The 21,972-nt window shown below is 46.8% G+C and overlaps 1 protein-coding gene across 4 annotated transcripts in view; it reads left to right on the top strand.

Moving 5' to 3' along the window:
* The first annotated feature begins 1,512 nt into the window (after window positions 1-1,512).
* Window positions 1,513-21,972, top strand: part of DBF4B (DBF4B-CDC7 kinase regulatory subunit) — a 29,990-nt gene continuing 9,530 nt past the window's right edge. The window contains exons 1-9 of one of the 4 annotated variants that reach the window (XM_081577149.1): window positions 1,513-1,656; window positions 2,038-2,100; window positions 10,396-10,550; window positions 14,286-14,471; window positions 15,414-15,464; window positions 16,275-16,362; window positions 17,510-17,583; window positions 19,270-19,303; window positions 20,754-20,799. In XM_081577149.1, the coding sequence (XP_081433275.1) occupies window positions 2,067-2,100; window positions 10,396-10,550; window positions 14,286-14,471; window positions 15,414-15,464; window positions 16,275-16,362; window positions 17,510-17,583; window positions 19,270-19,303; window positions 20,754-20,799 (668 nt within the window). In that variant the 5' untranslated portion in view covers window positions 1,513-1,656; window positions 2,038-2,066. Of the gene's footprint in view, window positions 1,657-2,037; window positions 2,101-10,395; window positions 10,551-14,285; window positions 14,472-15,372; window positions 15,465-16,274; window positions 16,363-17,509; window positions 17,584-19,269; window positions 19,304-20,753; window positions 20,800-21,972 lie in introns of all 4 variants that reach the window. The other 3 variants (XM_081577151.1, XM_081577150.1, XM_081577153.1) reach the window with 3 other exon arrangements.

Genomic DNA, 21,972 nt, shown 5'->3' with positions numbered 1-21,972 from the left:
AAGTCTTCTTCACCAAGGAACCCATGTTGACAGGGTACCCTCTGACTGGACATTGCTAGATAAGGGAAAAGAGAACTTGATAAACCAGCCTGGATTTTAAACTTATTCTTGGAAGTGATGTGTCACTTGTTTTCTTTTTATTTTCATCAGCCAAAGCAAGTCACATGGCCAAGCTTAGGTTCCCCAGGAACTCAAATCTTCTGCAGGGAGAGGCCCCACTGGAAGGGATACAAGGTGTTTGTGGTATATACACTTCTACCATGGGTTTCATGAATAATGTTGGTTGCTCTTCTCAATAATATTGGGAAGAGGTAGAAAGCTATTTAAGTGTAGAAGTATGTTAGGAATTAACTGTAGTACTTCAGGCAAGAAATTACAGTGGCTGGGTCTGATTCAAGAGGTACTTTGGAATTGGTAGAATTTGTTTTGGGAGCAGGGTGGGGATAGGGGAAAGTTCTGAAAGATAACTTAAAGTTTTTATTTTTTAATTTTTTTTTGATAACATTGGTTTGAACTGAGTGGATAATGAGATGGGATAAGGATAGGTGAGGAGGTTTGTTTTTTTGTTGGCGGGGGGGGGGGGCAGTGGAACAAATGTTGAGCTTGTTAAGCCTGAGATGCATAGTCTTCACCTAAATGGAAATGTCCAGTAGGTACTTGACCATATATCTGGAGATCTGGGGAGAAGTCAGAACTCAGGCGTTAATACAGAGCTGAACTGTAAAGTTACAGAGTTGGAAGAGATCTCCCTGGGAGAAAGTGTTAATAGGGAAGAGAAGAGGGCTAAAAGCTAAAGCCTTGGTGCACACCAACATTTATAAGTGGAAGTGGCATTGGATCCAGCAAAAGAGATGGAGAAGGAGCCCATTGAGGTAAGGTGAAAATGGGTAGAAATGGAAGCAAAAGCAAGAAAGTGTTTCAAGAAGGAGGAAGTAGTCTGTTTCAATGTTCTAGAAGTCAGCTAGGATTCGGGAAAATGGAGGTCACAGTTGGCTGGGTAAGTACGGTTTTGATGGGAGAGGTGAGAATCAAGCTCTAATTAGGTGAACTGAAGAAAACATGAAAGTAAGGAATGGAGACACCACTTTTGAGATTTTTTTTTTTTTTGGTTGGGTGGATAAGTGGAAAATGAGGGGAGACAAAAATGTGAAGATGATATTCTATGTATGTGAAATCTTTATGTAAACTGTAAACGCTCTATCTATAAGCATTAGGTTTATTTTGTTATTTATTATTGAACCCCTAAGAATTTCAAACTAGCTCAGTGTGAAGAATCACTAAGACGCTACTGCAGTCCCCAGCTCGCTGGCTATTAAACCTCAAAAGATCTCAAGCCTATGAAAAGTGGACAGATGAAGAGACAGAGCAGAGTGAAAAATGAAGGGGAAGAGAGAGTTGGCCTAGCTAATATTGTCCTCCGAGGGCCTCCGTAGGGCAGTCTCACAGCTCTTACGTAATTTTGGGGGCGGGACCAACAGGAAATTTAAACCGAACCCGCGGCCAAGGGTGCCTGGAGAAGATGTTGTAGTTGCAGAGAAGCTCTCGGTGCCCGGGAGCCTGAAAGAGCCCATGGAGCCCGCGATTGGGATACGGCGGCCTTGAAGGAGTACGGAGACCGGGAAAGAGCAGAGAATTGGAGGAGGGATCCGGAAAAGGGTACGGATGCCGAAAACGGGAAGGAGGGATAAGAAGGAAGGTGGAAAGGGTCAAAGGAGTTAAAGAGGGGTTCGGAGTTGGGAAGTGGGCACAGGAATTGGGAAGCAGATAGGTTACGGGAGCTGGGGAGGGTAGAGGGACCGGGGAGGGGGTCATAGGAATTGAGGGGACAGAGGTCTAAAGGGGCGGAGGAACTGGGGGAACAAGAGCCTGGAAGGAGGCCCGCGAGTTGAGAGGGGATGTGGGTTGGGATGGAGTTGAGTCTTGGGGTTCCCGGGAGCCTCGATGGAAATTGTGCAGGATTTGGGAGGTTGGAGGAGGGGATGATGGAAGGTCGAAGATTAGTGGAGGTAGTTCACCTGATGTTTTGTCCTTTTTCAGGCAACTATCGCCTTCAACTGGAGAGTTCAATGGATGAGAGGAGGCTACGGGCTGCGGACCAAGGTAGGTAACAGGGCCAAAATGAGAGTTTCGAGGTCACAGTTGTGTGTGTGTGTGTGTGTGTGTGTGTGTGTTGGGAGGGGTTGTTTGTGTTGAGGGATGTCATGGATCATTAAGGAATTCATGATAAAGGTCAAACAAGAGTTTTCCCTCTGATATTATGAGCAGATGGAGAGTCAGGACGGAGTAACTTATTAAACCTATATTCATGGTTACTTTTACCATAAAATTCTTAAATTTATTGATAAACTTAAAGAGCCCCACCCAATTAGATAAGTATTTTAGCACTAGTCACTTCCCTCAGTGCTCCCTTCTGCCCTCTTAGTATCGTCTAGTTTGAGTTCTGGATTTTTACAGATATGCCATTTCGTTGTTGCCTTTTACATGGTGATATATTTCACTAAATTATTTACTCTCCCTTCCCATGTCGTGTTGCTTTCTTCTGGCTCTAGTTCTCTTTTTGCCGATGAACTTCCTCCAAGCATATTTTCAAAAGGGGGCTTTATGTGATAAACTTTTTGAGGCTTGTATGCCTGAGAACATCTTTATTTCACCCTTGTATTAAAGTTCTTGAGTCAGTTTTTTTCCCTTCAACACATTGAAAAGTGACAGTGGTCTCTTCTTGCTAAAAAGTAGATGCTGTTGGAATTGATGTCAATCTGATTCTTGTTCCTTAGTGTATGACCTGCTTTTCCCTGTAGAAGATTTTAGGTTATTCTCTTTGTATTTGTTCTTAAAATTCACAATAACATAACTGTGTTAATTTTGGAAGGTTTTAGTTTTCATAATAATGAAAATACAAGAATTGAAAACATACAGGTCAAGAAGCAATAGTTAGAACCAGACATGGAACAACTGACTGGTTCCAAATTGGGAAAGGAGTATGACAAGGCTGTATATGCAGAGAACATTGTGCAAAATGCCAGACTGGATGAATCACAAGCTGGAATCAAAATTGCCAGGAGAAATATCGACCTCAGATATGCAGATGGTAACACTCTAATGGCAGAAAATGAAGAGGAACTAAAGAATCTCTTGATGATGGTGAAAGAGGACAGTGAAAAAAATGGCTTAAAATTCAGCTTTCAGAATACTAAGATCATGGTATCTGGTCCCTTACTTCATGCCAAATAGAAGGAGAAAAAGTGGAAACAATGACAAATTTTATTTTCTTGGGCTCCAAAATCACTATGGACAGTGACTACAGCCATGAAATTAACAGATGCTTGCTCCTTGGAAGAAAAGCTATGACAAACCTAGAGAGCATATTAAAAAGCAGAGACATTACTTTGCTGACAAAGGTCTGCAGTCAAAGCTATGGTTTTTCCAGTAGTCATGTAAAGATTTGAGCATTGGACTGTAAAAAAGGCTGAGCACCAAGGAATTGATGCCTTTAAACTGTGGTGCTGGAGAAGACTCTTGATAATCTCTCTGACTACAAGGAGATCAAACCAGGCAATCCTAAAGGAAATTAACCCTGAATATTCATTGGAAGGACTGATACTGAAGCTGAAGCTCCAATATTTTGGCTACTTGATGCAAAGAGCTGACTCATTGGAAAAGACCCTGGTGCTGGGAAAGATTGAAGGCAAAAGGAGAAGGGGGTGGCAGAGGATGAGACAGTTAGATAGTATCATTGACTCAATGGACATGAATTTGAGTAAACTCCATGAGACAGTGGAGGACAGAGGAGCCTGGCATGTTGCAGTTCATGGGGTTGCAGAGTCAGACATGACTTAGCAACTGAACATCAACCATTCATCTGCAAATGATTGTGCACATTGCTCTGTTTTTTAAAAATTCTTATTTATTTTTTTTTGACCGCACTGGGTCTTCTTTTCTACTCAGGCTCTTTCTAGTTGTGTCCAGGAGGGCTACCCTAGTTGCCGTGCACTGGCTTCTCGTTGCAGTGGCCTCTCCTGTTGCAGAGCCTGGTCTCAAGGGCATGCGGCCTCTAGAGCATGGGCTCAATAATTGTGTGTTGGGCTCAGCTGCTCCAAGGCACGTGGGATCTTCCCAGATCAGGGGTTGAACCCACGTCTCCCGCATTGGCAGGTAGATTCTTCACCACTGAGCCACCAGGGAAACCCTAGCTGGGATTACTTTTTAATGTTAATCTCTGTTGGGTGATGGGGGTAGTGGGTTCTTAATCCACATGACGAGTATGAATTTGAACTCCAGTCTCTTGGGAGGCTTGTACTTTGGATTTGCAGTGAAGATTTTCCTTTCATGTGGAGCCCAGGCTAAGGTAGGCAGTATTCCTTTTTTGTCTTTCCTAGTGGATGGATTATTTTCTGGCTTCCCTTTTCTTCTAGATTCATGCAGGAGTTCTCAATCCTCACTCCCGACTTTAGGCTTGCACAAGACCTCATCTCCAGGGCTCATGTGGCTCTTCAGTCCCAAGCCCTTTGCTTTTAAGTCCACAGACTCCCTCAGGGCAGTCAGCATTTGCTTTCACTTGTGGTTTTCAACTTTCTCATCATATGGGGCACTCTTGTCTTTTTACTAATTTTGTGGACTTAGCAGTTAGATAGGATTGGTATTTCTATGTCAGCTAGTACTTTTAGATATTTGTGTTAGGAGGGCTTTTAGGTAACCTGCTCTCCAATATTACCTGAAATGAAGCCCAAATCCTCTCTTTCTCTTCAACGTCCTGAAATTTCATGAATAGTGTGCCATGGGACTTTTTTCATTCATGGAGCTAGCACTTGTTGGAAACGTTCAATCTGGAAGTTCATGTTCTTTAGTTCCTTTGTGTGGATTACCACATTTTATACATTCATTAGTTGATGGACATAAGAGTTTTCTGTTTCCTGGCTATTATGAATAATACTGTTATAAACATTTGTTTCCAGGTTATCATTTTTTTCTTTGAATGTATACTTAGAAGTATAATTGCTGGGTCCTATGATAAGTCTCTGTTTAACTTTTTGAGGAACTGGCAGACTTTTCCCATTGGCTACACCATTTACATTCCCACCAACAAAGTATGAGGGTTCCAGTTCTATAGGTCCTCACCAACACTTGTTATTATCTGTCTTTTTTTGTTAAAGCCATCCTAGTGGGTTTGGCATGAGACCCTAAAACTCAGGGTTTAGAGCACTGGTCTTATAAACCAGGTGTCGGGAGTTCATATCTTGCTGGGGCCTGCTAAGCAATTCTCTTATTGAACTTCCCTCGTGGCTCAGACGGGAAAGAATCTGCCTGCAATGCAGGAGACCTGGGTGCAACCCCTGGGTTGGGAAGATCCCCTGGAGGAGAGCATGGCAACCCACTCCAGTATTCTTGCCTGGAGAATCCCCATGGACAGAGGAACCTGGCGGGCTAAAGTCCATGGAGTCGCAAAGAGATGGACATGACTGAGGGACTCAGCACACAGACAGTGGGTTTGAAGTGGTATCTCTTTGTGGTTTCAATTTACATTTTCCTAACAAGGCCAATGACCTTGTGTATCTTTTCATGTGCTTATTGATCATTTGTATACCTTTGGAGCAATGTCTGTCTGTTGCTCATTTCTAAACTGAATTTTTTTTATTATTTGAGCTGTTTTTTAACTATTGTATTTTTTATATCCCTTATCTTCAATTAATTATTTTATTTACCTTCTGTTCTTCTTTTATGTTTCTTGTATGCTCCTTGCCTTCTTGAGATATTTATTATGCTTTAAAATTCTTCTTTCTGTCTGATCCATTACTTATGACAGAAGGACAACCTATGCCAGAGAAAGCTTCTTTTATAGTACTTGCTTTCTTCGGTTGCCTCATATTTTCTTAGAAGCTAATGTTCCTTTGAGACTGCTAGCCACTCTAACTGATAATGTGCTCCTGGAAGGAAGATGCAAAAGCTTAGGTTCTATGTTATGCTCCTCCTTTGAGTTCAGAGGTTGGGGTTTGGGTAGAAGAGGAAAACCACCCCAAGGTGGGGATCCCCTGGTTCCAGTGTGGGCTCAGTCACCACCACCCCCCCCATACATGTGTTGCCTTGTACAGCTCATTTGCAAGAGCTGCTGTTTTCCTTGAGTTGTAATTTCCTGATTCACCAAATGAATAGTGAGGAGGGAGGAAAGCTCATTTGTGCCAGCCAGCTCACTGACCTCCTTGACTTCACAACTCCCCTTGACCCTGACCTTTTGTTAACTGCTTCACACACACACACACACTCCACCACTGCCCTGATGTTACCCTACTGTCTCTGGTTGGTGCTGGACTGCTTACCTGGCACTGGCCACAGGCAGGCAGGGACCCGCTGAGCACAACTAGAAGCCATTCTCCAGTCTCACCCTCCTGCAAGTCCTGGCACTCTTCCGCTCTAGGCTTGCTGTTCACCTGGCACAGCGCCGCCCGCACCCGCATGCCAGTGTCTGACTCTGCCATTCATCTCATCTAATTCCTTCTTTCTTCAGAGATTTCCCTAGGATTAGGTCCTGTGGAGAAAGTTGTAGGCCTGTGTGAATGTCAAAAGGGCTTACTCTGAGAAAGCCTTCTATACAAATATTGAATCATTATGTTGTATCCCCTGGAGCTAATATAATGTTGTATGTCAGTTAGACTGCTCAATAAAAGGAAAAAGAGGACCTTCCCTGGCGGTTCAGTGGTTTAGACTTCACCTCCCAATGCAGGGGTTATCGGTTCAGTCCCTGGTTGGGGAGCTACGACCCCACATGGCCTACCTTCTGGAGAAGATGGCCTTGGGGAGGGACCCACAATGGCTACAGTTAGAATAATGCCCTGGCCTGACATCTGGCTGGTATTCCTGGTATGACTGGACCAGATGTTTCTGGCCAGTCTCCATCCTGAGTGCTTATTAAGTATTTGAATAGCTCCTAAATACCATTACCTGACACCATTTATGATATTTGACTTATCCCATATGGACTGCCCATGAGAGTGGGTGTTTATTATTACCACTATTTCAGAAGTGAGGAAATAGAGACTGAGACATCCTAAGTAAGATTACTGTGACTTACTCAGGGTTGCACAGGTAGTAAGAGATGGAGGCAGGACTCAGAACAAAGGCCTTTTCTGTTAAATGCCAAGCTGACTTTCCAGTTTTCGGTCTCTATATACCTAGGACTTTCAGGAAAAGGGAGGTTTACAGGACCAGAGGGTGAATGCTTGAAGGTCAGAAGCTAGCTGAGGATGGGAAAGCAGGATCTAGTTTAAGCATTATGGGAATGGTAATCACATGTAAGTCAAAAATCTCTTCGCAGGGACTTCCTTGGTGGTGCCGTGACTAATACTCTAAGCTCCCAATGCAGGTGTCCTGGGTTCAATCAGTGGTTGGGGAACTAGATCCCACATGCCACAGCTAAAGATCCCACCTGACAAAACTAAGACCCAGTGCAGCCAAATTAATTAAAAAAAAAAAAAAAACCAACTCTTCCCTAAGTAGTTTTCAGTCTAGTGGGGACCCAAAGGAGTGAGTAAACAAGAATATGAAGCTGAAAATATTACGAGGACAGATAATAAGCCATTTGTAACTCAGAAAAAGAAAAATAGTATCTCATCAGGGCAAGCAGGGTTTAACTGAAGAGGTCCAATTAAAAGCCTGACTGGATGGTAGATAGGAGAGTTGCAGGAATTTCTGGAATCGAAGAGTTTCAGAAAATTTTTTTAAATATCAGGTCCAGGGGCTTCCGTGGTGGTTCAGTTGTAAAGAATCCACCTGCCAATGCAGGAGACACAAGTTTGATCCCTGATCTGGGAAGATCTCACACACCTCAGAGCAACTAAGTCTGTGCTGCACAACTATTGAGCCTGTGCTCTGGAGCCCGGGAACCGCAACTGTTGAGCCCATGTGCCACAACTACTGAAGTCCACATGCCCTAGAGCCCATGCTCCACCACAAGAGAAGCCACCTCAGTTAGTATCCGTCCTCTTAGTTTTTTCAGGCTAATATTCTTGTTTACTCTCTCCTTTGGGTTCACCTCTGACTTCATTAGACCAGGAACTATTTGGGGAAGAGAATTTTTTTTCATTCAGTTCAGTTCAGTCGCTCAGTCATATCGACTCTTTGTGACCCCATGGACTGCAGCACACCAGCTTCCCCTGTCCATCACCAACTCCTGGAGCTTGCTCAAACTCATGTCCATCAAGTCAGTGATGCCATCCAACCATCTCATCCTCTTTTGTCCCCTTCTCCTCCCACTTTCAATCTTTCCCAGGTCTTTTCCAGTGAGTCAGTTCTTCATATCAGGTAGCCAAAGTATTGGAGCTTCTGCTTCAGCATGAGTCCTTCCAATGAATATTCAGGACTGATTTCCTTTAGGATTGACTGGTTTGGCCTCCTTGCAGTCCAAGGGACTCTCAAGAGTCTTCTCCAACACCACATTCAAAGTTCAAAAGCATCAATTCTTCAGCGCTCAGCTTTCTTTATGGTTCTACTCTCACATCCATACATGACTTCTGGAAAAACCATAGCTTTGACTAGATGGACCTTTGTTGGCAAAGTAATGTCTCTGCTTTTTAATATGCTGTCCAGGTTGATCATAGCTTTTCTTCCAAGGAGCAAGCATCTTTTAGTTTCAGGGCTGCAGTCACCATCTACAGTGATTTTGGAGCCCAAGAAAATAAAGTCAGCCACTGTTTCCACTGTTTCCCAATCTATTTGCCATGAAGTGATGGGACCGGATGCCATGATCTTAGTTTTTTGAATGTTGAGCTTTAAGCCAACTCTTTCACTCTCCTCTTTCTCTTTCATCAAGAGGCTCTTTAGTTCTTATTTACTTTCTGCCATAAGGGTGGTGTCATCTGCATATCTGAGGTTATTGATATTTCTCCCTGCCATCTTGATTTCAGCTTGTGCTTCATCCAGCCTGGCATTTCTCATGATGTACTCTGCATATAAATTAAATAAGCAGGGTGACAAGATACAGCCTTGACGTACTCCTTTCCCAATTTGGAACCAGTCCGTTGTTCCATCTCCAGTTTTAACTGTTGATTCTTGACTTGCATACAGGTTTCTCAGAAGGCAGGTCAGATGGTCTGGTATTCCCATCTCTTTAAGAATTTTCCACAGTTTGTTGTGATCCACACAGTCAAAGACTTTGGCATAGTCAATGAAGCAGAAGTAGATGTTTTTCTGAAATTCTCTTGTTTTTTCTATGATCCAACAGATGTTGGCAGATTTGATCTCAGGTTCCTCTGCCTTTTCTAAATCCAGCTTGAACATCTGAAAGTTCTCCGTTCACGTACTGCTGAAGCCTGGCTTGGAGAATTTTGAGCATTACTTTGTTAGTGTGTGAGATGAGTGCAATTGTGCAGTAGTTTGAACATTCTTTGGCATTGCCTTTCTTTGGGATTGGAATGAAAACTGACCTTTTCCAGTCCTGTGGCCACTGCTAAGTTTTCCAAATTTGCTAGCATATTGAGTGTAGCTGTCAGGGCTTCCCTGATAGCTCAGTTGGTAAAGAATCTGCCTGCAGTGCAGGAGACCCTGGTTCAATTCTTGGGTTGGGAAGATCTGCTGGAGAAGGGATTGGCTACCCACTCCAGTATTCTTGGGCTTCCCTTGTGGCTCAGCTGGTAAAGAATCCACCTGCAGTGTGGGATACCTGGGTTCAATCCCTGGGTTGGGAAGATCCTCTGGAGAAGGGAAAGACTATCCACTCCAGTATTCTGGCCTGGAGAATGCCATGGACTGTATAGTTCATGGGGTTGCAAAGAGTCAGACACAACCGAGTGACTTTCACTTTCACTTTTTTCATTAATTAATTAATTTGGCTGCCACTGGATCCCTATGGCATGTAGGATCTTAGTTCCCCAACCAGGGATTGAACTGGTATCCCTTGCATTGGCAGGCAGACTCTTAGTTACTGGACCACCAGGGAAGTCCTGATAATTCATTGGTTTTTATTGCCAAATAGTATTCCATCATATGAATATACTGCATTTTGCTTACTGTTTTATTCACATTTGAATTGTTTCCACTTTGGGGCTGCAGTGAATAATGCTGCTATGAACTTTATCTGGATGTATGATTTCATTTCTCCTGGGAGTATGCCTAAGAGTGGGATTGCCAGGTCTTATGTGTAACTCTATACTTAACTTTTTGAGAAACAGCTGCACTGTTGTCTAAAGTGGCTGCACCATTTTACATTCCCAACATCCATGTATGAGGATTGGGTTTCTCTGCATCTGGGCTTCCCGAGGGCAGGAACAGGAGTCTCGTGTCCACCTTGGTGCCCAGGGCCTGGCTGGGCACCGCACAGGGGCTGTTGGCAGCAAAGGCTCCTTGACCCCCAGGGCTCTCTCTTATCTCAAGCTTCTCACTGTCTTCTCCTTTACTGTTGTTTTCTAGGAGCTCAGCTCGGAGTTTCAAGTTGTCTGGGAAAATGCCAGAAGAGCTCACCAGATGCCAGGAAGCAGCCCTTTTCTGGAAAGTCCTTCTACTTGGATCTGCCCGCTGGCAAGAACCTCCATTTTTTGACGGGGGCCATTCAGCAGCTGGGTGGGGTAGGTAACCTGCTTCTCCCCTGTGGTGCCACGTGCCTTCTCGGGTTGTAGGGCAGGAACTGGAGAAGGGTTCTGCTTGCGACTTCCAGGTATTTTCAGGGGTATCACTGCATTTTCCAAAGCAGCTTAAATATAAACCGTTTTTTAAAAGTAAAGTAAAATTTTTTTTTCCTAATTAGAAAAGTAATTTCTGTTCATTCTAGAATTCTGGAGAACTGGAACTGTTCCAAGTAACAACCATCATTTTGATGTGTTTATTTTCTTCTGGACTCTTTTCTTTCTTTCTTCTCTCTCCCTTCTCTTCTCATCTCTTTCCTTTCCTTCTTCTTCCCCTTCTTTCCTTCCTTCCTTCCCTCCTTCCCTCCCTCTTTGACGACTTTATTGAGATATAATTCACATGCCATACAATTCACCCATTTAAAGTATACAGTTCAGTGATTCTTAGTATATTCACAGAGATGTGCAAATTGTGTGATTACACAGTCAATTCTAGAACATTTTCATCATCCCCAAAAAGAAACCCCATACCTATTATCAGTCATTCTCCATTTCCCTTGACACGCCCAGCCATGTATAACCACTCGTCTGCTTCTTTTTATTTAATGCTTATTTTCTGTGTAGCTATGATCATGAATACATTTATTTTCTGATTTTTTTTGCTTTTTTATTTTGGGGGGATCAGTCCACTTTATTGAGCTATTTTATTTTTATTTTAGGGGGATCAAGCTGTTTTAATGAGCTTAAGGGAAGGGTCGAAGGGCTGATAGAACAATGAGGTCTGACACCCTTCTCCTATTCAGGATCTCCCCAACTTCACAGTTGCTGAAAGTTCACGAATACATTTTTTTTATTGCCAGCTTTTCACCCATAACCTTGAAACAATAGTACTTTCCTATCATTATTACCCCTCACAGACATTCTTTGTAATGAGTATATAGTATTCTTTTGTGTGGACTGTTTATCTATTTAACCATTTACCTACAAATATTTAGATTATGTCTAAATTTTATCTTTTATAAATAGTACTGCTGTGAACAACTTTGGGGGAAAAAACATTTGCTGTATTTGAGTCCATTAAATTATTTTATAGAGCACGTGTCATATAATACTCTTAGTAAGGGGTTGACATGGGTATCTGTGTTTAGATAATAGGATGATAGCACTTAGGCCAAAGAGGCGGGTAGCCGGGGAAACTTCATAAATAGGCTCAGAATGCAGAGGCTCTTCGCTATCAAACGGACAGAAACTCAGGGATGTAGAAACTCAGCAGTGGGAATGGACAGAGTGAGGATCATACACCCAAACCAGCGCCAAATACATTTTGAACTTTTAGTCTCTTCTGTCACTTAGTCTTTGCTGTGTGAAAAACCACCCCAGGGGACTTCCCTTGTAGTCTAGTGGTTGAGGCTCCGTGCTTCAGTGCAGGGGAGGCAGGTTCAATCCCTGATCGGGGAACTAAAATCCCACATGCTGCACTGTGCGGTGCAGCCAAAAAATTAAAAAACAAGCAAACACCCCAGAACTTGGGTTTAAAAGAGTTTATTATTTCTCACTGTACTGTGGACTGGCTGGGTGGATTTCATCAGGGCTCACTCTTGCAGCTACATTCGGCTGGAGGGTCAGCTGGCTGGAGGGACCAAAGATGACCTCACTCACTCAGCCAGCGGTTGCTGCTGCTGCTGCCTCTCTGTACTTCTCCTTTATTATGTGAGATGCAGCTTACATACATCACGTGTAGATGCACCATCATGTATACACATACAATGAACTAGAAGAGCCAGTTCACACAGTGGTCTCAGGGCCGCTTTCCCGGAAGATGAAGGGAAAAGCTACAAGGCCTCTTGAGGCCTAGGCTGTAGAACTCACATGTTTCTTTCACCACATCCTATTGGTCAAGAGGAGTCCCATTCAAGGCAATGGACAAGTAGGCTCCACCTCCTGATGGGAGGACCAGCAGAGTGGCATTGCTAAGGAGTGGGCTTGTTGGGATAGGAGAAATGTGTGGCCATGAAATCATTATCTTTTTGCCATATTACAGAAGGTAGAAAGACATACTCCTTCAACCTATAGCTTTAAAGATTTTTTTAAATTGTGATAAAATTTATATGACATAAAATATGCCTTTGTAACTGTTTATAGGTTCATTCTTCTTAATTTAAAAAACGTTTTATTTTATTCTTTTAAATTTTGGCTGCCATGGGTCTTTATTGTGGCGCACAGGCTCAGTAACTGCAGCGTGTGGACTTAGTTCCCCAACCAGAGATGGAACCCATGTCCCCTGCATTGGAAGGCGGATTCTTAATCACTGGACTAGCAGAGAAGTCCCTGTAAATATTATTTTTAAGTTCATGGACATTAATTACATTCAGCCTGTTGTATAATCATCACTCTGTGTTTCCCAAACTTTTATCACCCCAAACAGAAGCTCTGTAACCTTTAAGCAAGAACTTCCCATTTCACCTCCCCCTACCTCCCCAGAATTCACATCTACATTATTTTTCTGAATTTGCCCATTCTAGATACCTTGTATCAGTGGGATCACTGATGTTGGTCCTTTTGTTTCTGGTTTGTTACACTTTAATGTAGAGGTACAAGGCTCACGCATGCTGTAGAGTAGATCAGAGTTCCGTTTCTCTCTCATGACTGAATAGTGCTCCATTGTATGGACAGACCACATTTTGCTTATCCATTCACATGTTAATGGTCACTCAGTTTGTTTCTGCTTTTTAGCTATTATGAATAATGCTGCCGTGAACATGGGTGGACAAGTGTCCATTCGAGTCCCTATTTTCAATTCTGTTGGATATATACCTCGGAGAGGAATTGCTGGATCATGTGGTAATCCGTGTTTAGCTTTTTGAGGGACCTCAACTTCTTTTTTTAAACCTAAGTGCCAGGTTTCTGCAGTCACACTTCAGAGAGATCATCCATCCTTCCTTTCACAGGCATGGTGGAGCTGGCTGGTCCTGGCTCATGAGAACCAATTGTTAGCATCTCTTTCCAGTTCCACATTCAGTGATGTCATATGGCTACCTTGAAATCAGCCCCAGTAGTACTTTACCCCACAGAAACCAGCAAACGCTACAAAGCAGGGTTTTTGTTTTGTTTTGTTTTTCTTTCATCCCAAGAGTCTGGCATTAAGCATTTGCCAGCTCACTACTGCTTATTTCCATCTTTTCTTCTTCCCCCAGACATGAGTTGTGTCATTGTGTTTCCAGCACTGTTTTGGGTTTCTTAGGATGAGTCAGACCCTCTCAGTGTCATGAAGGGCTCGCAGGGAAGATGAGCGGATACTTATGCAGCTGAGTAATATCCAGAACCCAATTTTATTTCAGGCTCCTCTTTGTAGTGTGGTCAAGATGACAGACGCAGCATCTGGATGGCCCGGTGTATCTTCACAGCAAAATCACAGCTTAGCCAAGCTCTTGATCCTCCAGTCCCATCAGTGTGCTCTCACTCTGGGCAAACCTAACTAGTCAAATACTCAGAGCCCACAAGGTTCTGCTGGGAGGAGCTACAGTTCTGGAGTCAAGGACCTCTGTCCTGTACATAAACCTTATTATATTTTGGGATGATGTCTTCTTGGGGGCCCAGCACAGGATTGCATCTGGTCTGTTTAAGGACATTGATTCTGGAGTTTCTGTGAGCTGACCTGATTTCCTTCCTCGACCTCTCAGTATTGATGATTCTACTTCTGCCTTTTGGGTTTCAGCCACCTCTGTGATCTGGTTTCAGGTAATTGAGGGTTTTCTGAGCAAAGAAGTGAGTTACATCGTGTCCAGCCGCAGGGAGGCGAAGTCCGAGAGCAGCAGGACAAATCACAGAGGATGCCCCGGCCCCAGCGAGGTCACAGTGGACACACCACCAATGGCCAACCCAAAAGGCAGCTGTGCCAGGCCCGCCCAGAAAGCCATGGACCCAGTAAGAACCTCGTGGGGCGGGAAGGGTGTGTCTAATAAATGAAGGAAGTAGGCCTTGGTGAGCCCGCTTCGACAGTTTCTGGTTTTAGTTTCATCTGGCTTATTTTAATCTCTCATTTGAATTCAGGGGGTGAAACTATCTTATCACAGCTCTGGATCAACATACCTCAGCGACATGCTGTCCTGATGCCCTCCCTTCTGTGATAAATATTCACTTTTCCTGGGACTTCAGAGTCTGAGATTCAGAAACAGTAGGGGAGGATGTCCCTGGTGGTTCAGTGGTTAAGAATCCACCTGCCAATGCAGGGGACATGGGTTTGATCCCTGGTCCAGGAAGATGCCACACACCACGGGGCGACTAAGCCCATGCACCTCAACTACTGAGTCTGTTCTCTAGAGCTTGTGCCCTGCAACAAGAGAAGCCCACACACCACAGTTCAAGAGTGGCCCCTGCTTAGCACAACTAGAAAAAGCCCACGCACAGCAATGAAGACCCAGCGCAGCCAAAAATAAATAAACATTTTTTTAAAAAATAAGAAAAAGAAAGTAACAGTAGGGGAATAAACCAGAGAGGGCTTGTTAGGATTGACCGACACTTGTCTGCTGGGGAGTGCGAGCTTTTAAAGAGAGGTCTAAAAAAATAACAAAGAAGAGAGGTCTCAGGACCTTTGTAACACTTGACCTCGGGTGAATTCAAAATGGCCCTCCCCAGGCTCCAGGCCCCCCAGGCTGCAGCTGCCTATGAGTGACCCGAACCTGAGGACAGCTTTACCTTTACCTCTGGAAGGTTCTCCCAGCTTTCACTTCTGCCACTGCTCAGCTGTCCCTGCTCCCAGCTTTCCGAGGGACATGACTCCCAGACGTCCCGGCCAGCCCCTGTGGAAACGTGTGTTTGCGCGCAGGTAGTCTCCACAGCTCCCCCATCGCTGCCTTCTTCTGCCAGGTGCCTCTGAGCAGAGGGAAGGAGCTCCTGCAGAAGGCCATCAGAAACCAGGTGAGCCGAGGGGGCCGGGCTGGAAGCCGATGTGTCTGGCGCAGGGAAAGAATGAGCCCCGCCTCCGAAGGCTCTTCTGAAGCACTGACGCAAAAGGCATGCCCGGCCAGACTTGTAGCACTGTCGTGATTTCCTCCTTTCTGCCGAGGAAGTGGGGCTCAGAGGAGTTCAGTCATCTGTCCAGAGTCACCCCGGCAGGAGGTGGAAGAGCCAGGTTTTGACTCCGTGATCTTAAGAACCTGGGAGAAACACAGCGGGGCGTCTTTCACACGTAGCTATTTATCCCTTCTGTGAGGATCCAGGGCCATTACAGTTGACTGGCAGCAGAAGGAGTTAATGCGATCTTGCAGAGGAGTGGTTCAAGTGCCGTCAGGCGGGTGCCCCGGCCGTGGGCTGTGACGCAGGAGGGTGGTGTGGCCAGCATAGCTTCCTGTTCGATGAGGGTGACTGTCACTGGTGTTTATTGTGTCCCTCCTGTGGGCTCAGAGCGTTCCTCACAGAGGCTCTCCTGACAGGCTGCTCGCATGAACACACATATCCCTTCCTGGTCCCAAGGTGGCTGGAGCAGAGCCAGCAGCCAGATCAGCCAGCCATCCCCTCCCGAGGTGGCCAGCCCATGCGGATGACAGGGTCCTCCCAGGGGTTATAGTCGACTCTCCAGGCTCTGTACTTGCTCCCCTGCCCACCTTCTCGCAATAGCCCTGCACGTGTATGACCCGTAGCTCCCAGAAGCCAGGCCAGCCTGTCCCCAGATGGTTGAGCCTCAGGCGGGGGCCTCGTGCTCCTGCCTGACTCCGCTTGTCTTTCCAGGGCAGCAGCAGTGGAGGTGGCAGTGGGCACGGCAGCAGCCTCCTGAGCAACGCCCGCTCCTGGGGGGTGCAGATTCTCCACGTGGACGGTACCCTTCCTGCCCGGGGCCACAGAGGGGAGGGTTGGCAACTTTGCCTGGGAACCTGGGCTGCGAGAAGGGTCCGAGTCGTGTACTGGCTGAAGCCAGATGTACTCAGTCACTTACTGTGTTGGTCCGCAGAGGTGGTGAGCAGCCGCAGCAATAGCAGAGTGCAGGTGCTGGGAAGGGCTGCTTCCTTTAACCCCAGTGCCAGCTCTCCTCAGCAGGATTGAATAAGAACCGATCCTAATATCCATTGCCCTGGATATCCAATACCATTATCAGGTATTTACTCTGCGCTAGGAAGCACCTCATTTAATCCTTACCACAGTCTCTGCCCATTGTACAGGTGAGGAAGTTGAGCCTCAGAGAATAGATTGTGTAAACTGCCCATAGTCTCACCAGGCCCACATTCCCCTCTAGTTTGGCTCAACTACATTTCCTATTCTTTCTTTCCTCTAGGGTTTGCCACACATTATAACCACCTGTGTGCAGGCTGTAATACATTTACATGAGAGTAGCTGTCTTGAATCTGCTGGCGGTGGCCAGCTCTCCCACCCAGCTCCACTTTGAGTCTGGCATTTGCTCTGACCCATTAAAGGGGGCAGGTCTAGATCCAACCTGAGATCTGCCGGAGGGCAGGGAGCTGTACCAGGGGAGATCCTGGTCTGGGATGGTGGGAGTTTCCATCATCTCTTGAGGAGATTTCCATCATCTCATCATGTCTGACTTGATCTAATTTCCTGCCTTTCTGTGTATTAGAGAAGCTCCAGCATGTATAGCTCCTGCTGGGTCTCCCACCTAAGGATATAACTGAGTAAATGCCATGGCTTGGTCTCCCCCACAAAACTGCTCTTCAGTAGCACCTTAAAGCCTTTTATGGGTCATCAGGCACCTCCTGTTCAAGACTTGTATTCAGTGCTTCAAAGGAGCATGCAGTCAGCATAGGTACTTTTCCAGGGATAGAGGACCCTGCAGTCTCTTTTATTATCAGCAGGTGCAGAGATGACACGTAGCCAGAAGGTGGCAGGCAAGGCTGGTGTGATCCAGTGAGCCAGGCCAAGTGGGACATTCAGTCCCCCGGCCCCAGGACAGGGCTGTGCTGGGGAAATGAGAAGAGGAAGCCTTTGGCCACAGCCCTCTGTTTCCTCCCCAGAAATGCTGATACGGGTGCAGCAACTGTCTCTTGATGCTCCACGTGTGAAGAAACAAGGGCCGAAGAAGCCAGAGGTAGGTCATCCCCTCCCAAACTGCAGGGAAATGGGAAAGTCTGTGACAGCATTGGTAAATCCATGACCTGCCCCAGCCACCTCCTCCTGGCCTTGCTGGTGAAGGTGAGAGGAACACAGCCTCTCAGCTCAACCCTGGTGCCCACAACCCTGTGTAGGGCCAAGGACTGCCTGCAGGTAGTCCTTATGGCCTGCTTGCCAGGTTTCCATTCTGGGGATAGTTCTTGGCCTGGAAATGAGCCTGCAGATTGCATGAGTGGTGGCAGTGAGGTGGTAGCATTTGAAATAGCTGCCATATTCCAAATTCTTGTTTGGCTTTTCCTTCTTTTGCTGGGGTTAGAACTGTGTACCGCCTTAAGAGAGCGCAGGCTGATTTAAAGCCACAGGGTCTTCACCCAGCACTGAATTCAAGGAAGAATCAGGCCCTACAAGTCCGTCCAGGGCCTGGCACCCAGGAGAGGGACCACATCCAAACCAGGTGGAACGTTCAGCCTCGCCACCCCTCGCCCCACCCCCTCTGGTCTGGGCATCTTTAAGGTTTTGCTGTAATGTGTACAGGGCTTCCCTGATGGCACAAGCATTAAAGAATCAGCCTGCAATGCAAGAGACCAGAGTTCGATCCCTGGGTCGGGAAGATCCCCTGGAGGAGGAAATGGCAACCCTCTGTAGTATCCTTGCCTGGGAAATCCCATAGACAGAGGAGCCTGGTGGGCTACAGTCCATGGGGTCGCATACATTGAAAGTCTCTTTCCCCTCTGACTTTTGCTCCCCAACCACCAGCTCCCTCCCTGAGGTCAACAGTGTGAACAGTTGCGCAAACGTTCTTCCAGGACTCCCAAACATCTACAAGCAGATACATAGAAATTCCCCCCCTTTACGCAAATGCGTGGTATTATTACTTTGCTTTGCTCGCTTAATAATCTCTTTTGTAGCTACTTGGGACTCTTTTGGGGCAAGTTTTGAGTCTGCTGATGGGGGAGGGCCTGTTGAAGGCTTCTTCAGGCTGTGTTGGCCCTGGTAGCATGGCCTGGGAAGAGAATCTGGAATCCCCTTGGGCCCAGAGGCCCAGACAGTTACGTAGCCACTGGATCTTTCATTCTATCCACAGCCTCCCAACTCTTTACTGACTTTTTAAAAATTTGTTTCATTTGGTTTGTAACATTAGCTTTGTTTGACCTTGGCCTGAAAGCCGATTTTGACAAACACAGTCAGGGTGTGTAAGATAGGGTACTGAAAACCAAAAGGCATTGTCTTCACCCTCTTCCTCATACCCCGGAATGGCGGCCGACGCGCCCAGAATATATGGGCTGCCATCAGTGAGCTCCTCCTCTGCGTCAGATGTGTCACCTGCTGCAATTTCATCTGTGCCACATCCGAGATGTTAGGTGGGAACCCCGAACATCGTGGGCGGCACGGGCCCCGTTCCCAAGGTGGTGGTGGGTGCTCCCCAGCCCTTGCTTGCTCTTTGCTCTGCCCTGCATTCCCTGCACAAAGTCAGGGCCCTTGAGATTCACGCACAGAGCTCACCATGCAGGGAGCATGGTGCTCAGGTCTGCTCCAGCTCAGGGTCCAGCCGTGGGCAGAAAGCTAAAGTGGGGCAGATGAGCAGCAGCTCGGCTCACTGGGCCCAGTTCCTCGACCCCCCTAGCTCCCTCACATCCTTAACCTATTTTTCCTTTCCATTCAGGGAACATGTCCAGCAGAGTCAAGAACACGGAAAGGTCAGTGCAAGAGCTCTTCCTCATTTAATTGCCATCCCTCCCTCCCTAAACGCTTCCCCACGACTCCCTCTGTGGCAGCATCTGCTCACTTTTCTGCGGCAGGAAGCAAGTCCAGGTTGTGTGCAGCCCCGTCCCGTTGCCAGGCCTGAGCTTCAGAGAGGAGGGTGGTGGGAGAGGGACGTCTGTGAGCAAGTCCAGGGCTGCTGGGCCGGGCCTACTCTGTAGAGCCAAGACCTCCTGCGGTCGCTGTGGCTCCTGCAGCCTCTGGCTGTTCCTGGATATCGATGGAAGTTCAGCATCCTTTTCCTTCTGATTCAGGAGCAGTTTGGGATGGGCAGTTTGACAGCTGCCTACTACTTTCAGAAATGCCAAACTCCCTGAAATTGACAAATAGGCAGATTGACGGGCCCAGCTCCTGGCTCCTCTTGGACAGCAGGGAAGTTTCTCCCCCTGGATATTTCTCCCAAAGATGCTGTGTCGGTGGCATTTATTCGTGCCCAAGCGGGAACTAATAAGGAAAGTCACTTGGCACCTCTTACGCTTGCAAATCAAGGAAGTCTGTGGGAGAATTGATTTTAATCACTGTGTCAGTTAATTAGAAAGACAAGGAGTCACCCCCAAAAAGTAATTAAGGAAGAAAGGCTGCTTCTGCTAGGGCACTGGGAGCTGAGAAGCGCCAGCCTCTTGTGGATTTGGTGACAGCTAGCTGTGCCCAGCCTTTTGGTGCTTCAACTGCCCCTTTTGACAGGACTTCTGGTCATCGTGGGAGGGCAAAAGGAGTTTATAATGCCTCAGAGAATCTGTAAACAGCTGTGCAGATAGCCAGCTAGTAGGGGACAAATCTCTTGATTAACTGACTCTAAATCTGTTTTCCCAGCACCCCTTTGCCCTATTTTTTTCAAGAACCAGATTTCACTTTTGGGTTTGTTTTTTTTTTTAACTGTCCTTCTGCCAAGACTTCGAAACACTCTTCAGTTCTCCTCCTTGCTATTCCTCCCCTCCAAAACCCCAGGCTCCTCATGAAGAATTCTGTCTGAGAACCATCCTCAGGCCCCCTTGGGATTCTGAGACACCAGGAGTTAAGGTCTGGGAAGGAGCTGAGGCTCTTAGCAGAAACCAGCAGGGGCCAGGTTTCTCCTACCTGGCCAGGTTCCTGACTCTCAAGGTTGACAGCCTTCATCACCCACATGCAGGAGGCTGAGGGTGGACACATTTAGGACCCTGGGGCACCCTGTAGCCTCTGCCCCCAAGGGTGGTAGAGGCTGGAGGAGATGGGAGCAGGGGCCTCACTCAGCCAAAGGGAAGGCACACCTTGAGGTGGTGAGGGCTCTGGTTCTGAGAACCTCTTGGGCTTTGGCAGAGCCTCATCTCTCTGAGCATTTCCTGCGGGTGGAGCTCAGGCTCTGCACCAGGGCAGACAGATGGCTGATAGGCGCACTCTTCCTTCCAGTGGCCCGACTGAAGGCACCGTTCCTCAAAGTCGAAGATGAGAGCAGGTGAGTGGGTCACCAGACCTACATGGAGGAGAGGTACTCAGGGGCCCCGGGCTGCCATGGGGAGGTCTCGTATAGATCAGAGGAGCCATGCCCAGCTGGCACTCCTCTTGGTCATGAGTCAGAGGTTAATAATCCTGTGTGTGAATTCCTTCCTTATTTGTTTTTAAATTTATTTATTTGGCTATGCCAGGTCTTAGTTGCAGCATGTGGGATCCAGTCCCCTGACCAGGGATTGAACCCCAGGCCCCCTGCACTGGGGGCTCAGAGTCTTAGCCACTGGACCACCAAGGAAGTCCCTGAATTCCTTCCTTTCAAAACTCTGATTTTTTGAGTCTGTGATATTGCATCCAGGCTGTTTGTCTCCCCATTTCCCCCATGTGTACGCTGACACTCAAAACCAAATCATTGCTGGTGTTAGTGCTGGTACAGTCTTTGCTAAAGTGAGGATCTCTGTGGTGCTGTTGGTGTTCCCTTGTCAGACCACCTTGTATCAACACTTGACCAAGCCTTTCCATTTGCTGTGTAAAACCCTTTCCTGGTATGTGTTATCTCCTCATAGCCGTGGGTAAAACTGCCATGAGAAGAGTCCATCCTCTTCCCAGTGGGGGAACTGAAGTCAGAGACATTCAGGGACACGAACACAGCCACTTTGCTAGTGAATCTTAGTCTGAGGCTAGGGTCCACATCCAGCCTGGGGCCCTCTCCCCTCTGTCCTGTCTGTCCCCATGAGGGCCCTTTCTTACCTACAGCAGGAGGGTCACATCAATGATAACCTGACGAGCTGTTAGCCACCTAAGTTGTCACTGACTCTTCGGTAAGTACCAGATTAAAAGTCTGTGAAAGTCTAGAATTAACCCCAGAAGTTTTTTTAAAGCCCACGTGTCCCCAGAAGAGACTCCTGGGTCAGAATGCTCTGTGTCCCTCAGCTTTGGGCTGGCCACCGAAAGACCCAGCCCCAGGAGCCTGGCAGGCCTGCCCATCCTTCTCATGACAGTGGCACACAGGACAGAGTTGGCACTGGTGGCCCAAAAGCCAGTGGAAAGAATCCAGGGATGGAAGGAGGCCCTCTTATCTCCCCTTCCCAGGGGGATGGGGCGGGGAGGGGGCAGGAGGGGGCATGTCCTTCACAGTCCGCCCCTTCACAACCAGCTGAGTACAAGTAGTCATGACTGG

Source organism: Giraffa tippelskirchi, chromosome 3 (genome assembly GCF_054371585.1).
Source record: "Giraffa tippelskirchi isolate mGirTip1 chromosome 3, T2T-mGirTip1v1.2.pri, whole genome shotgun sequence".
Classification (NCBI taxonomy): Eukaryota; Metazoa; Chordata; class Mammalia; order Artiodactyla; family Giraffidae; genus Giraffa; species Giraffa tippelskirchi.
The sequence above is the reverse complement of the archived record's forward strand: the minus strand, read 5'-3'. Positions and strand labels throughout refer to the sequence as shown.